Source organism: Aythya fuligula, chromosome 18, assembly GCF_009819795.1.
Source record: "Aythya fuligula isolate bAytFul2 chromosome 18, bAytFul2.pri, whole genome shotgun sequence".
NCBI classification, from domain to species: Eukaryota; Metazoa; Chordata; class Aves; order Anseriformes; family Anatidae; genus Aythya; species Aythya fuligula.
In genome coordinates this window covers 12492874-12507221 of record NC_045576.1, presented here as the reverse complement: position 1 = coordinate 12507221, position 14348 = coordinate 12492874, and the positions used below count along the sequence as shown (strand labels likewise).

Genomic DNA, 14348 nt, shown 5'->3' with positions numbered 1-14348 from the left:
CACAGCAACCCGGGCAGCACCGCTGGGGTGGTGTGGGGAGCGCTGAGAACCCAGCGTGCGGGGCTCCCTGTGCCAGGCCGGCAGTGCTGCAGGGCTCTGCATGCTCAGCTGGGCTGCGTTTGGGACCCCAGCTCCCGGGGCATGGCGGTGCCAGGGGGCCGGGCAGCCCCCACCCACCTGCAGGATGACCCAGTGCCCCTGCTCGGCCGCCACCTCCAGCGCGCGTTCTGCCACCACCTCCTGGCCCTGCCCCAGCGAGACGTTGTGGATCCTCCCGTTGTCGATGGTGAAGTTCAGCTTCTTGCCTGGGGAGGGGAGGAGACGGCCACGATGCGTATTTTGTCAGGAAGATGGGGCTGTGCGGCTCCTGCCATGAAACAAACACCAGCCCAGAGCCTTTGTGATCTGGTGCTGGCTGAGGACCACCTTACCCAGGGCTTCCACGTCCTTCAGAGGGTCGACACCAGGGGAGAGAATGAAAAACACGGGGGTGGAGGGGCTGCTCTCCTCGTATGACTTGGAGAACTCAACACTTCTTCCTTCCACAAACTTGCTGCCCATCTTCTCTTCCACAAAGTTCCTACAGAAAGGCAAAGCCCCGTGTGTGAGCCGGGAACAAAGATGCTTGCTGGGGACGCGGCCTCTCGCTGGGCAGCAGCCGAGCTGCACACGCCAGGCGGATTTTGGGCACCTGACGGCGTAGGTCATCCTGTCCGGCCGCATGCAGCGCAGCATGCACAGCTTCTGCAGGGCCGTTTTGTTCTTCCACTCCTTCGGGAACACCTCCTTCTCGGGCACCTCAGACTCGACAAATTTTTTCCATCGCTTTGCTGAGCCCTCGATGTCACTATCCAAGTTCTTGAACTCATCCATTTCTGAGAGGGCCTGGGGGTCCGGCAGACAAAGACCAGACCCTCGCTGGGCGCTGCTCCACCCGGCCCGGGGATCACCGCAGCGCTGGGTGCGTGGTGCCACAGATGGGCCCTGGCAGCTCTGAGACCAGCCTGGTGCTGGGCACGGCTGTATCAGGGTGAGGAGGGGAATGGGCCCCCCCCAGGGTGTGCAGGGTGCCACTGGAAAGGGGATGCTGAACGTGGGGGCATGGCTGGGACATCCCCTCATGGGGCAAGAAGCTGGGCACACGGGGGGGACACGCTGCTACCGATGACAGCCCAAACTGCAGCATAACACAACTTGTCCATAAGCATTGTTTTGCTGTTGAGAGCAATCTTTTGTCCATTTTCCCTTATGCCCTCCCCTAGCATGAGCAGGAAAGTCAGGGCACAGCGAGCACAGAGGGAGGTGCTGCCCCTGGAACCCCTCAGGCAGTGGCTGTGCTCAGCACCCACCCTCAGCACTGCTGCCCCTGCTCCTTCCCGGTCTCATGGGGCCGAGAGGAGCCACCTCTCACCACATGCAGCCAGTGCTGGCTTCTGTGCTCCCTCCCTGGGTGTCACAGCTCAGCCTGAACCCGCTGCCACACCGCGCTTGGGACCGCACCAGCACCGATGGTGAACTCAGGACCCACCTTGATGCCTCCCCAGCCCTGGGACTGCAGGAAATCCACAGGGGACGCAATGCCGGCCTTGAAAGGGAAGCGCAAGAGGAAGTCTAGCTCCAGCGGGCTCACTTCTTTCTTGATGGTCAGGATCTGGTGAGGAGGGAGCACATTGCTGTGGCTGCCGCACAGTTGCCTGCAGCCCTGTGGCACGGCGTGCACCGGGCAAGAAGCTCCTGAGCCCCCAGCGGGAGCACAGCAGTAGGAGAATGTGTCTAAAATAACACAAATTCAGAAAAGATACTAAAAACCAGCAGCCTGATGCATTTGCTCGTATTACCTGGAAGGCAACCTGGGCCAGGAAAATGAGTTTGTCTCTCTCAAAGAGTGCCCGTGCAGTGTACATGAAGACCGAGTAGGTGATCTCGTCGGTCAGGTTGATCACCCTTTGCTTGGCGTCCTCGGCCAGAGCCGTTTGCTGAATGGCTTTCTCAAAGACCACGTTGAAGGCCTAATGGAGAGCCAGGGTGGGCTCAGCACCTGTGCTCCTGGGTGCTTTATTGGAAGCATAAAGCCGGAACACCGAACCTCCTGCATCCCCCAAACGCCCGCCCCATACAGATCAATTACCGCCTCGCTTTATGCTCACCTTTAGGGAGAACTGGTAGATGGGGTTGATTTTGTTGAGGTCGCTCAGGATGAAGTACAGCAGGGATGCTCTTTCTGCCGCTGGCCTGTAGTTCTCTCTAGCAATGTTTATTTCACCTTCTGTGACTTTCGCTTCTTTCACCTGCAGGCCCAGGAGCGCGGTGTTACTGCCGCATCCCGAGGCAGCGCCCGATCCCCTGCTGGTGCCCGCGGGGCCACTGCTCCCGGCGTGGGGGCCGCTCGCCTACTTTCTCCTCGATTTCCATGGCCGTGCGCTTCGTTGTCTCCAGGTTCTCCACCAGCGCGGTGTCCCCCAGGAAGTTCCCTGACGCGGCAGAGAGCCGGGCGAGCAGGGAGTCCTCCAGCTCCTTCAGGTTGATCTTAAACTCGTTCTGGCTTTTTGTGAGATTTGCCTGCAACACCAACGCCCAGGGAAGCTGGGACTCTTTCAAGAGCCTGCGGTGACCCCCCCGGCATTGCTGGCCAGGATCTGCACCGGGAGCTCCCTAACAAAGAGCGTGCAGTGGAGTGCAGATCACTAGCAGCTTTGCTGGCTTTATCTTCTTTTGCATTAATTATAAATTCTCTGTTCACAAGCACAATCTGGACAAGGGGACGCGCTGGCTGGCCGAGCGATGGGTCCCTGAGAGAACAACCCCAGCTCACGAGGTCCCCGAAGCGCGGCCGCAGGGCGCAGCAGCGAGCGCACTGCAGGCGGCAGGCGCGGGGAGAACAAAACCCACAAACAATAAATAAACAGACCAATAGGTCGATAAATAAGCAAAAGCAACCACAAAAATGAACGAGCCAACCCCCAGAACACACAAAGGACTCGGTCAGCAGACAGAAGCCGTCTCCCCGCCGCCGCAGCCCCCGCACCTTCAGGTCCTCCAGGTCCGGGCGCTCCTTGGCCACCACGGCGGCCAGCAGCTGGTCCTCCAGCCCCTCGCGGGTCACCAAGAAGTTGATCAGGGTGCACTGCGCCTGCATCTCGGGCTTGTAGTGGGGGTTGAAGTACTTGGTGTGAAGGATCAGGCGGAAGTGTGGGTGATATTCCACTTCTTTATCGCCTATCTTAATGTATCTGTGCAGGCAGTTAGATTGATCTCTGTATTTTGGCAGCGACTCCTCACAGAGAGGAGCCCTCCACCCGCGTGCTGTTTCCAGCCCCTCGAGATGTTTTTCTCTGCTCGGGAAGTGGCACAGCAAGGGCAGAAGAGCCAAAACAGCCTGGGCAGGGAAAAGGACTGAGGAGCAGAGGGAATCTGAGGCTGCTTCTGGGCTCCTGATGTTGTGGGTGCTGCACCATGAGCCCAGGGAGGGCCACCAGGGGTGCAGCTCCCCACGGCTGCAGCCGGTGGGGGCAGAGCTCCTGTGTCAGGGCTGGGAGCACCAACACGGTGCAGGACATGGGGCAAGAGCCCCATCACTGACCACGTGCCTGTGTCTGCCAGGAAAAAACCTCCTGGTTTATCAGGCTTTATCCTGCAGGTGCACTGGGGAACATGGTTTTCTTGAATCACTAAATGAACTCAGCAGACCAGAACAGCCCCAAAGTCCCATTGACTACAAGCGTAAACCATGAGAAAAGTGAGGGATGTGACCAGGGGCTCCCATGTGAAGGGGGCATGGATGTGGCCTCAGCTGCTGTCATGCAAATGGGGCATAAAGGGACATTTTAGGGCAGCAGTGGGTCTCCCAGCAGGTACAACTCCTCGGCCACCAGAGACAAGTGTGCGTGCCAACCTGCCCTTCTTGATGGTGTTCCTGCCCAGCAGGTGGTCCAGCACCGGCTCCACGGTCTCACCGATGTCCTCGATCAGCAGCGTGTGTCCCTCAGAAACCGCCTGCTCGATGGTGTCCAGGTAGCTGCAGCCGGGCAGGGAGGGGGGCTTGTGGTGAGCTTGGGCAAATGCCCCCCAGCCAGACCCTGCAGCGCACCCTGGCCCCCGTTGCTCTCAGATGCCTTGGCTCTGATGGGCGTGCAGAGCCTGTAGGGCACAGGGGGCGGGCAGCCGGCCCCCCCGACCCACCTCCTCTGGCCCAGCCGGATGGCTTTCAGCTCTTCCCCGTATTTGTTCTTGATCCACTTGATGCCCTGCAGCTGGGCGTCCACGACCAGCGGCCACCGCTGGGTGTTGCAGAGGATGGTGGCGTTCTCGGTGGACGTGCGGTCGCTGGGCAGCCCCTGGTTGCTCCACGCAGCCACGTCGGCAGCATCGGTGAGGAGGCTGAGGGGGTCCAGCCCCGGGGTGGTGGGGATGGGCACCTGCCATGGGGGGACGTTGGGTGCCCGGCCCCCGAGCAGCGCGGGCCCCTCGGTGCCGGGGCAGGGGGCAGAGCTGCCGGGGGGGCTCTGCAGCCGCTCACCTTCAGCGCCTCGAGGTAGGGGATCCAGTACTTCTCCATCAGCTCGGCCCTGTACTTCTTGGTGAAGTAGCCGACGTAGGACACGAAGGCGGAGATGAGCAGCACGTCCCCGCACAGTGTCTTCTCCTGCTCTCTGAACATCTCCACTGACTCAGCCCAGCGAACATTTTCGGACGCCAGCCCCCCAATGAGCCTGCAGGGACGGAGCAAAAGGTGCAGGGACCCAACCGGGACACAGCGCAGCCCTCGCCAAATGCCCAGTTTGATGAACCCAGCTCTGCTTCCGAATTTGGCAGAGGGGCAGCTCGGGCTGTGCCTCAGGGCCCACAGCTCTGTGACTGCACCATCCTGCCCCACTGCATTGCCGTGAGTTTCCGGCCCAATTCACATGTGGGAATTTTTAATCTGGGGGAAGCGAGGAGCCTGAATCTGGCCTTGACCTTTGTGTCAGAGGGAGCGAGGCAAGGCGGGGAGCAGCAGCAGTGCCAGCTGCTTGCCCACAGCCCCATTTAGCTGGAGCCCTGCTTGCACAGTACCTGTTTGCTAGTGTGATGACTCTGTTAGTTGCATCAGCCTCTTGCTGACATTTGATTTTCTCGGCCGTAGCTTTCTCAAATTGTGCAGTGAGAGTTGCCAAGTTGGCATTCAGGTCCTTCAAAAGACAACACATTTACAGTTAGCTCCCACACATACCAAATGCAACTGCAGCAAGCTTGCCGGCCAGGAGAAAGCTTTGCAGACACTAATGAGCTTGCGGTCCCTGTTGAGAAGACACAGCACCTGGACTCCGGGCTGCCCAAATGGTAAGAATCTTTCTAATTCATTGTTGGCATCTCTCCGCGGCCCGCAGCTGAATGGTTAGCGGCTGATCCGGAGCCACGGTGGATGCCAGCCAAGGCAAACAGCCGCGGGCTGCAGCAGCCAGCCCTGGCCGGGGACTGCCCGGGAGGCAGCGCGCACTTACTGCGATCTTGTTCTTAATGCGACTGAGTTTTTCTTGCGCCTCTGCCAGCTCTGCGTTCGCTTCCTCGAGCGCCTGCCGCTTGGGCTCCACGTCACAGTACACCTCGTAGAAGCGGACGATGTTTAAACACCAGGAGCACAGCCCTGCCGCGGCCGTCGACTTTGACATTATAAACTCTGGGTCAAAGCTGGGGTCTGACTGGTAGGGCCTGGAGAGGGAGAACAAACCGTGCTGAGCCTCCCTGCCGAGGCCAGCGGTGGCTCCTGTCCCGCTCTGCTTTGTGCAGCTTACGGGCGCAGTTTTGGAGGGCAGAGCCCACGTCTGGGTTTGGTGCTCGGAGCTGAGCTGCCTGCCCCCAGCCCCCCGCCGGTCCTTCCCGGGTGGCACTCACTGAAACGCCTTGAGGCACGCCTCCGGGATGTGCTCCTTGTCAAACTTCTTCAAGGCATCAAGGAAGGTGTCCACTTTTCCCATCATGACCTTTGCCGCCTTCCAGCTCTTATCCTTGGGTATCTTGCCGTTGGGCGCTGTCAGGATCATCACGGCTGCCGTGACATTCACCACTGCTTGTGGTGGGGACCCGAAGGACTTCAGCTCTGTCAGATTGTTCTGGGGAGGGACCAGGGGCTGCTGAGCATCACCTGGCACTGGGCAGGGCTGGGGCCCCAGAGCCGTGCTGCCACCCCCGGGGAGACGCACCCCACGGGGGGCTCTCACACCTTGTTGAGAGTGTTGAGCGCCTCCTGGGCGGCGATGAGCGCGGGTTCTGCCTTCGCCAGGTCGGTCTCGCAGGCTCGCTGCTTTTCAGCCACGTTCTGGGGAGGCGAGGGGATGGGACAGGGTGAGCAGCCGTGCCCGGTGCTGGCTACGGCCACAGCACCACGGTGCTGACAGAGCTCGTGCTGCCCCAGCCTCGTACCGTGTTGATGGCCTGGACCTTCAGCTCCTCCTCATCAGCGATGGCTTTCTCCTTGCTGACCTTCTCTGTTTCAACGCCCACCACGTGGATCAGTTTATCTGCGTCCTCATTCTTCTGCTTCAGTTCTGCCTCCTGGATCGCCAGTGTGGCTTTCAGGTCATCCACCTGGATGGGGGAGGATGGGAGGGGGTGGGATGCCTACCAAGCCCTGCCGGCCTCGCAGCAGCAGCTTGGCATGGCTCGGATCCCCGGCCACTGTGACCACCCTGTGTGGGGCAAGCTCTGAGAGCCCGGCTCTGGCTGCCCAGCTCGCTCCCCCCATCCCACCCCAGGAGGGGGGCAGGCACCTGGGACGCCGTGCTCTGCAGCTTCGTCAAGCCGTTCTCCAGCCGCTCGATCTTGGCAATGAGCTCACTCCTCTTTTTAGAGAGCAGGTTTTGGTAGAGCTTTATCTGCTCCAGGAAGGTCTTTGGCGTGGTGTAATTGTAGCGCCTCTCTGTGGCCAGGTAGATCTGGGACATCTCCTTGACGCTTGTGTGGACGTAGGACATGAACTGGCTGATGGACACCTTGACCTCGGGCTGCATCAGAACAACACAGTGAGCCGCCCTGTGGCACTGCTGCAGCACACACACGAGGGGTAAAAATGAGTGTTCATGCAATGTTAGCAACACATTTAGTGGCAGAAGCCAGCAGTCAGGGTGCTGCTTCATGAGAGCAGCACAGCGCACGGCTGAAAAATGCAGGTGGTCACAACACGAACATTCGTTCTCAAGCCTTGCTTTGGTTTTCCCCAGACTCCCACCACCCAGGTTAGCCTGTGCTGCACTGCGGGAAAGCTGGTCCTGGCTGTCATTTGTGGTGTCTTTTTAAGGACAAGAGTTTCATCCCACGTGCACTGCGTGAGCCTGCAGCCTCCAACACCAGCACCAGCTGGGAGCTCGTCCCCGCTCCCATCCCTGGGGTCCCATGAGCAGGGAGCAGGGAGCAGAATGCAGCTGCTGCTCCCCCCGCAGCACACTGTGCCTTGACCTGGGGACCCTGCGGCGCTCACCTCGATGTCCCCCGTTTCCTCCAGGAACCTGCTGCTGACGGACACCAGGGCATCCTCGGGCCACTCGTGGAACCAGTCGATGGCTGTGCAGTTGACCACGGCAGGGAACCTCCTCGCCCGCACCCGCAGCGTGGAGCCCACGGGGGAGAAGCACAGGATCACCTGGGCAGGCGGTGCTGCTGAGTGGGGCGGCTGCTGGCACAGTGCTGCCTGCTCCCCACTGCTGCACGCGGCGCTGGTGAACGCTGAGGCTTTGCCTCCCACCCATTAAAGTCCTTCCCTGCTCCCAGGGCCGCTGTGCAGCTGCGTGCCCTGCTCTGCTCAGCAGGGGCTGGGCCAGCGCTGGTGCTGGTGCCGGCCTCCCTGTGAGTGCCGCTCGCACCCCTGTGCCTGAGAGGTAAGGACGTGGGCGTCAGCAGCTGCGCCCCTGGGGCCGCGGGGCTTGCAGTTGGCTGAGGATGCTTTGAAAATGTCTTTCACTCAGACTCATTACAGCATAATGAAACCGCAGTATTCTGTGTCATGTTTGCAAACAGATTTTGGATTAAGCACGTCAGAGCACTTGCAAAACAGCCTTTGTGGGGGCACACCTACCTTTAACTGACGCCTGACTTTTTCTATAAATAATTTCCAGCAGTTTTCCCTTGAGTCTTGCAATCCAAGAAACTTCACTTGCGGCCTCATGGCACTGATAATGTTTTCCAGTTCATCATCCTGAAAAAGCCCCGGCACCTCCCCGGATGCCAAGAAGTCATTGATTAGGACCAAGAACGATTCCTCGGCAACTTGGGAGTCCGTCATCAGGAACACGGTGGGGATGTTCTTCACGGCTGCCTTGATGTACTGGGAGGCGAGGTCCAGCTGGGCAGGGGAGAGGAGCCGTCAGACCCGCAGCCATTCCGGAGCAGAACCAGGCACGGTGCCCGGTGTGGTGCAGGGGCAGCACCACGCCAGGTGCCCTGCGACCAGCCTGGCACCCCTCGGAGATGCAGGGGCTGTGTTCGGGAAGGTGCAGGGTGCCCGATGCTGTGTGCTCAGATGGAGCTGCCCACGGTGCACCCGCCCTATGGATGGGGAATGCTGTGGGGAGCAGGACCCGAGGGTGTTCAGCAGACACCTTTGTGCAGTGCAGACATGCACAGGGCAGAGCAGGGTGCCCGCGTGTGCCCACCTCAGACACAGGGCTCACTGCAGGGCGTTTGCAACCTCTGTCCCCGCCAGCGGGCTGCACCACCCAAGGAGGTGTGGGAGGAAAGCCACACTCACCTTAAGGTCTGGGATGCCGTATCCCTTCCTCAGCGTCATCTGAAACACATCTAGAGAGCTAATGTAAGCTGCTAGCCGCGAAAGGCTTTGCTTCCCGCTGCCTCCTACTCCCACCAGCAGCGCATTCCCTCGGGGAGACTCTAAGATCCGACTAATTCTGCAAATATGAGACACTGCGTCTTCAAAGAGCACCTAAAGAAAACACGGGAGAAGGATTAATATTCTGAATCATAGCACCAAATGCTGTGAACGCCCCTAATCGCACAGAGCTGACTGAGAGCGGTGTCACAGCGGTGCCCACACGCTGCCTCGGCGCAGGCGTCCCGCGGCAGGGCGCTCACCAAATTCATCACGGCGTTGACCTCGTTGTAGTTGTCTAAGGCATCTCCCAGCAGCTTGTTCAGCGACGGCCAGCTTGGCACCGGCAGGTACTTGGGCTCCCCGATGCCCTGGGCGAAGTGGCAGTAGATGTTGGGCTTGGCGAACACCAGCTCCTCGCTGAGGTCCTGGGAGAGGCAGGGGCAGCGCTGGGCACGAGGCTCAGGGACGCTGCCTGCCCCCGCGCAGCGCTCCTGGCACGGCCACGCGCTCCGGCTGAGCTCAGCCTGCCACGCAGCCCTGTTGGGCTGGGGCCCTCCCTTGTTTTCCGGCACAACTTACATCAAAGAATTTTTTACAGGTGTCGGTTAGCATTTTTCCAAAGGTTTTTTGATCCTTTTCGTCAATGAGCTTGTCTCCATAGACCCGCTCGGCTTCGTGGAGCCAGAGCCGCACCAGGTCAATGGGGCTCTTCAGGCATTCGGGGGTGGAGAACAGCAAGCCCTGGCAAACACACAAGTCCTCAAGGTTTATTTTGCTGCTACTCAGAGCTGAGTTAAGAAGTTGGCTTTGGGAAAAGGTCGGGGTACTTACAAGGACACACAGTAAAGGAAAGCGTGGACTAAGTGTGTTTTAAAGGGAACAGCCCCACCGGTACCTGGAATATGTTGGAGAGGTCCCGAAGGTTGAAGAGGTAGTGGAACTTGATGGCCGTGGGCAGGAAGGTGGAGGTGACCCGCTGGTGCAGGGCTGTGGGCAGGACATGGGGTGAGCGGGCGGGCAGCACCCCAGGACCATCGGGTGGCCGCACCTCGCTCCGTGCTACCCCCACCCCGTGATCCCCGAGACTTCAGCAGCACAACTCCTAGGACCCAGTGCTGCATTTGGAACGTAAACTGGAGAGAGGGGGGAGGCCAGGCTTTCACTGCAGGTGCTGCCCACGCCCTGCTGCTGGGACCCTGGCACAGGACACACGACGCAGGGGCTGCCTCGCGCTGCCCTCCCCACCCAAGGAGGCAGGGGCTCACCCAGTGCTGCCGCCACCAGCTGGGCCTGCAGCCTCTGCACTGCCACCGGCACCTTCTGCAGGGCCAGGTGCTGCGTGAGGATGGCACTGTAAATGGTCAGCAGTGCTTCATGGCTGGGGAAGCTCACGGCGAAGACGCAGAAGTGTCGCTGCAGCAGAAAGCAGAGACTCAGGTGGGAGCATTGCCCTGCAGGGGCCGACGGAGCCAGGCAGCACCGCGGGGCTCTCCAACCCCGCCTGGGCTCCGGCCCCGGGCTGGGACCCCAGCACTGCGAGCCCTGCGTACCTGCAGCCTGGAGTCGATGGTAAAGGACCCCGCGGTGGGGTTCATGCAGGCCACGTACTGGCAGTTGTGGATGTCCTTCAGGGTCAGTTTGTTCCTGTCGTACCTGTGCCAGGGCCGTCACGGTGATGTTTCCCCTGTGGCACATTCCTCCAGCCCCACCAGCCCCTCTGTGCTCTGCTAGGGGTGCCCGCTTCCCCGGTGCTCGGTGAAGCCTGGCAGCGCTCTTGGCAGTGCTCTGTGCCAAGACCTCCCCATGCCCCCAAGGCCAGCCCTGGCCCCACGCACACCCTGCAGCAGTTGGCACTTGTCACCCCCTCCTCGCTTCCCAGCAAACTCTACGTGCCACACGGGGGGTCCCAGCCAGGGGTTATTTGCTTTGGATGGGTCTGCGGGGTTTGGGATAGCTGCCAGTTTTCCTAATTCCTCTGCCAAAGCCTTCCCAGCAGCTGCTGAGCAGGGGCTGCTGGGCTCTGCTGGCTGTGTGACGCCAGAGGCAGCGTGAGCAGGGACACGGCTGCAGATCCTTCACCAGGACGGGAGGGATCGGCCTGATGGCTGTGCCACAGCACACGCCTCTGGGCTGAGCATCTCCAAGCTGCAGTGGCCGTGCCACCAGCCGGCCACCTACCAGTGCCCGTGGTCCATGTGCTGCCGGATGAGCGTGTGCGGTGCCACGGTGCCGTACTTGTCTACCTCGGGCATGTTCATGTCGTCGATGAAGTAAATGAGCCTCTTGGTCCCCGGTGGGCCATAGTTCCTCCCCGATTTTTTCTCCAGGGGCTTCTCCAGGATGGCTGCAGAGGGAGGAGAGGGTTTGTGATGGGGCAGTGCTGCAGGGTGCCCCCAGCACAGGGCTGGCTGCGGCCAGCTCTTACCCTGCAGCATGGCCGAGGTGGTGTAGAAGTTAAAGGGCACGGACTGCACGAGGTACTCGTCCGTGCTGAGTGCCTCCAGCTTGTCCCACATTAGCACCGATTTCCCTGTCCCTGCGTTCCCCACCAGCATCACCGGCCACTGCTTCTCCATCAGCATGTCCATGAAGTACCGAATGCGAATGGTCTCTGTCGTGTGCACCATGGAGGCCTGGGAAAAAGAAGCTCTTGGTCCTGCAGAGCTCACCCCTCTCTGCTGAGCTCTGAGCCTGCCTGCAGATCTTCCCTCCGACCCGCTGTCCGGTTCTCCCGGCACTACCAGCTGCTCTAACCAAAGATCCGTCCTGCCGTACTAATCTGGTCCCTCTCTACAGCAAAAGGTCTCAGGTGCTTGGTTATTGTAAAAACTTTCTGACCCAGAATAGGAGCTGTCGGAAAAACATGCCATCAAAACAAAACAACACAACACAGCTGAAACCTGCCCACGTCCCTGCCCAGTTCGGCCGTAACATTTCCCTTTTCCCTGACATCTTTGATGCAACCATCCCTCCCTCATCACAGCATTTCAAAAGATATATGCAAATAATTTTTTAAAGTGCATTTTGCATTCAGGTAATATTTATAATTATTTCATGAAAATCTACAAAGCCACATGTTAGAGTGAAATTGAAGAAGCAGCGTTACAACTTGCAGCTCTACTGAGGTTTCCATGGAATAAAGCAAAGCGCAGCGAGCCCCGGGGTGTGCCTGATGCCGTCCTGCACAGCGCGCCGCGGCAGGGGCAGCCCAGGTACCTGCGCTGCTGCAGATGCGTGCTCTGGCCCACGGTTGCTTGGGGGAAACACCACGGGGTAATAAACAAATCAAGGATGCAAATGCAGACAGTTTGTGGGAATTACCTGCAGAGGGACTTCAGGATCGAGTCTGAACGTTGGCACTTTTTCAGTCCACGGCATGAATTTCTTTGTTTCCGAATCAATGTAATAGTCAAAAATTGTCCCCTGAGAAGGAAACTTGATGGTTTTGAACTCGTTCACCCACCACTTGCTGAACTCCACACGGTAATCCACGAGCTGGAAGGAACCAAACAGAGAAAAGCTCTCAAGGTGGCCACCGCAGCTTCTTCCTTCCCACAGGGACGTGGCCGCGGGAGGAAGCAGGCGCGAGGCTCTCGCCGGTGGGCGCAGCGGGGCCGTACCTGGTCCTGGAACATGGCCCCGCCGAAGGCCCAGGTGCAGGCGAAAACAAAGTAGAGCTCGTACAGCTCCCGGGGAGAGTCCGGCGGGGTGTTCTGTGGCGTCAGGAGGCACTCCAGCAGGTACAGGATCATCTGTATCACCGTGATCTCGGGGATGGGGGTGATCTTCTTGAACCCAAACTTGAGCTTTTCGAGACACACGGGCAGGTACTTGTCGAACAGGATCGTCAGATTGGCCTTCTCGGACTGCACGGTCCTCTTCTCGATCCAGCTGGTCACAACGCTGTGAAAGGGATCGGCAAGGCTGCAGGCGAGCGCAGGGACTGTGCCCACCCGTCCCATCCCTGTCCCTGTCCCATCCCTGCCCTTGCCCCCATCCCATCCCCGTGCTCACGGGTTCCAGCCCAGGTCCGCGGGGTTGATGTAGAGGATTCCTGCCCGGGACACTGTGGCCGGCGTGGCGGTCCGCAGGTGGCTGATCTCAAAGAGCAGCCGCATGGTGGGGTTGAGGGGGATGCGCTCATTGCTGGCCAAGGTGAGAACCTGAGGGAAGTGGCCCATCATGAGGGGGGGCAGCTCCAATTTTGGGGAGCAGGCATGAATGCAAGCTGACTTCACAAGCAAAGCTCCCCAGGTGCGATGGCACCAACCTTATTGTCATCCATGACCGTGTTCAGGGACTCAATCCACATGGGGTCGATGTCTCCATCGAGGATGATCCACTTGGGCCCCTTATGCGTGATGTTGGCCAGGTCACGCATCGTTGAAGAGAAGAGGCCTGCCCGCAAAGAGACGCGTGGGTCATTGCAGTGTGCTCACTGGGGGGGACGTGCTGCACTGGTGCCTCCCCTGCGCACGCCACCCTCCCTCCTCTCCCCATCGCTCCAGCAAAGAGCCCCAAGGAGAGGCCTTCCCACTGCTGTCACCGCTCACAGAGGTGTTCTCAGAGATGCATCCCAGAGGGTGTTTGCTTGTGCACCCACCGCTCACTTGCTGGCCGTATGTGCCAGGCGCCGCCTTGGGACTGCCCGTGCCAGCCTTGGTGTCTCACCGTCCTTCCACTCGCGTGTAGCTGGATGAATAATCCCAAACAGCTCATCGCAGGTCACAGCTTTTGGGTCGAGGTCCACAGTGACTGGCTTCTGCTTCATGTTGCGGTAAGTCTTGTTGAGCGACCTCAGCACCTGCGGGAGAGGGGACTTGTGCAGCGGCGATGGCTGCTCCTGCAAGGACGTCTGCAACCCTGGACCTCCTTCTCCTCGCTGCCGTCTGCTGCAGCGTGCCCAGGCCTGGGCAGCCACAGTTGGGGCTGCTGCAGACCTCAGGGCTGCGCGTGGCCGCTACCTGGGACTTGCCGCAGCCGGCGTTGCCGATGACGAAGACGGAGTGCCTCACTTGCAGCAGCTCCTCCAGCTGCACCACCTTCAGCACGAAGCTCTCCTCCGCCTGCAGCTTCAGCTCCAGCACAGACTGCTTAATGATCTGGGGGGGGGAGCAGGCGCTGACCACGCGGAGCTGGATCAGCCCCAGCAAGACCCCAGGGAGCTGCCAGCGCCCGGCGGTGCCAGGGCCGGGCTCATGCCCCAGCCCCGCGCACGCCTCCACCTCTCCCACCCTCCCGGCTATGCCTGCACCCAAACCTTCTCAAAGTTCAGATCTCTCTTCCTGGGGACGTCCAGAGCAGGGAACAGGTCTCCAATCAGCCCCATGAACACGGGCAGGTCATCCGTTACGATCTTGGGGATGTTGAAGTCTCGCAAAGCTCTCATCAGAACCTGGTCCTCAGCGCGGCCGGGGTCCCCCCTCTTCAAGGAGCCCGCTACCACCAGCACGGACTTGATAGCCCGCAGGCCCCAGTCGTAGTGGTCCTGCCGGGCGGGTGGCGAAATGTGAGGATTTCATTTTCATTTCACCCCACGCCCAGGTCA

The 14348-nt window shown here is 60.0% G+C and overlaps 1 protein-coding gene across 1 annotated transcript in view; it reads right to left on the bottom strand.

Annotated features, from left to right (window-relative positions):
* Nucleotides 1–14348, bottom strand: part of DNAH17 (dynein axonemal heavy chain 17) — a 35170-nt gene that overhangs the window by 5661 nt on the left and 15161 nt on the right. The window contains exons 39-72 of the mRNA XM_032199574.1: nt 14061–14288; nt 13765–13902; nt 13472–13604; nt 13071–13198; nt 12815–12963; nt 12421–12703; nt 12122–12295; nt 11226–11433; nt 10979–11144; nt 10351–10453; nt 10066–10213; nt 9696–9787; nt 9380–9541; nt 9061–9225; nt 8720–8911; nt 8048–8314; nt 7454–7615; nt 6747–6980; nt 6400–6564; nt 6200–6295; nt 5872–6089; nt 5481–5688; nt 5053–5168; nt 4517–4709; nt 4180–4415; nt 3893–4015; nt 3026–3230; nt 2395–2559; nt 2148–2288; nt 1839–2009; nt 1529–1651; nt 692–885; nt 432–580; nt 178–305 (exon numbers count right to left, since the gene is read on the bottom strand). Coding sequence (XP_032055465.1) covers nt 178–305; nt 432–580; nt 692–885; nt 1529–1651; nt 1839–2009; nt 2148–2288; nt 2395–2559; nt 3026–3230; nt 3893–4015; nt 4180–4415; nt 4517–4709; nt 5053–5168; nt 5481–5688; nt 5872–6089; nt 6200–6295; nt 6400–6564; nt 6747–6980; nt 7454–7615; nt 8048–8314; nt 8720–8911; nt 9061–9225; nt 9380–9541; nt 9696–9787; nt 10066–10213; nt 10351–10453; nt 10979–11144; nt 11226–11433; nt 12122–12295; nt 12421–12703; nt 12815–12963; nt 13071–13198; nt 13472–13604; nt 13765–13902; nt 14061–14288 — 5763 coding nt within the window. The remainder of the gene's footprint in view (nt 1–177; nt 306–431; nt 581–691; nt 886–1528; nt 1652–1838; nt 2010–2147; nt 2289–2394; nt 2560–3025; nt 3231–3892; nt 4016–4179; nt 4416–4516; nt 4710–5052; nt 5169–5480; nt 5689–5871; nt 6090–6199; nt 6296–6399; nt 6565–6746; nt 6981–7453; nt 7616–8047; nt 8315–8719; nt 8912–9060; nt 9226–9379; nt 9542–9695; nt 9788–10065; nt 10214–10350; nt 10454–10978; nt 11145–11225; nt 11434–12121; nt 12296–12420; nt 12704–12814; nt 12964–13070; nt 13199–13471; nt 13605–13764; nt 13903–14060; nt 14289–14348) is intronic.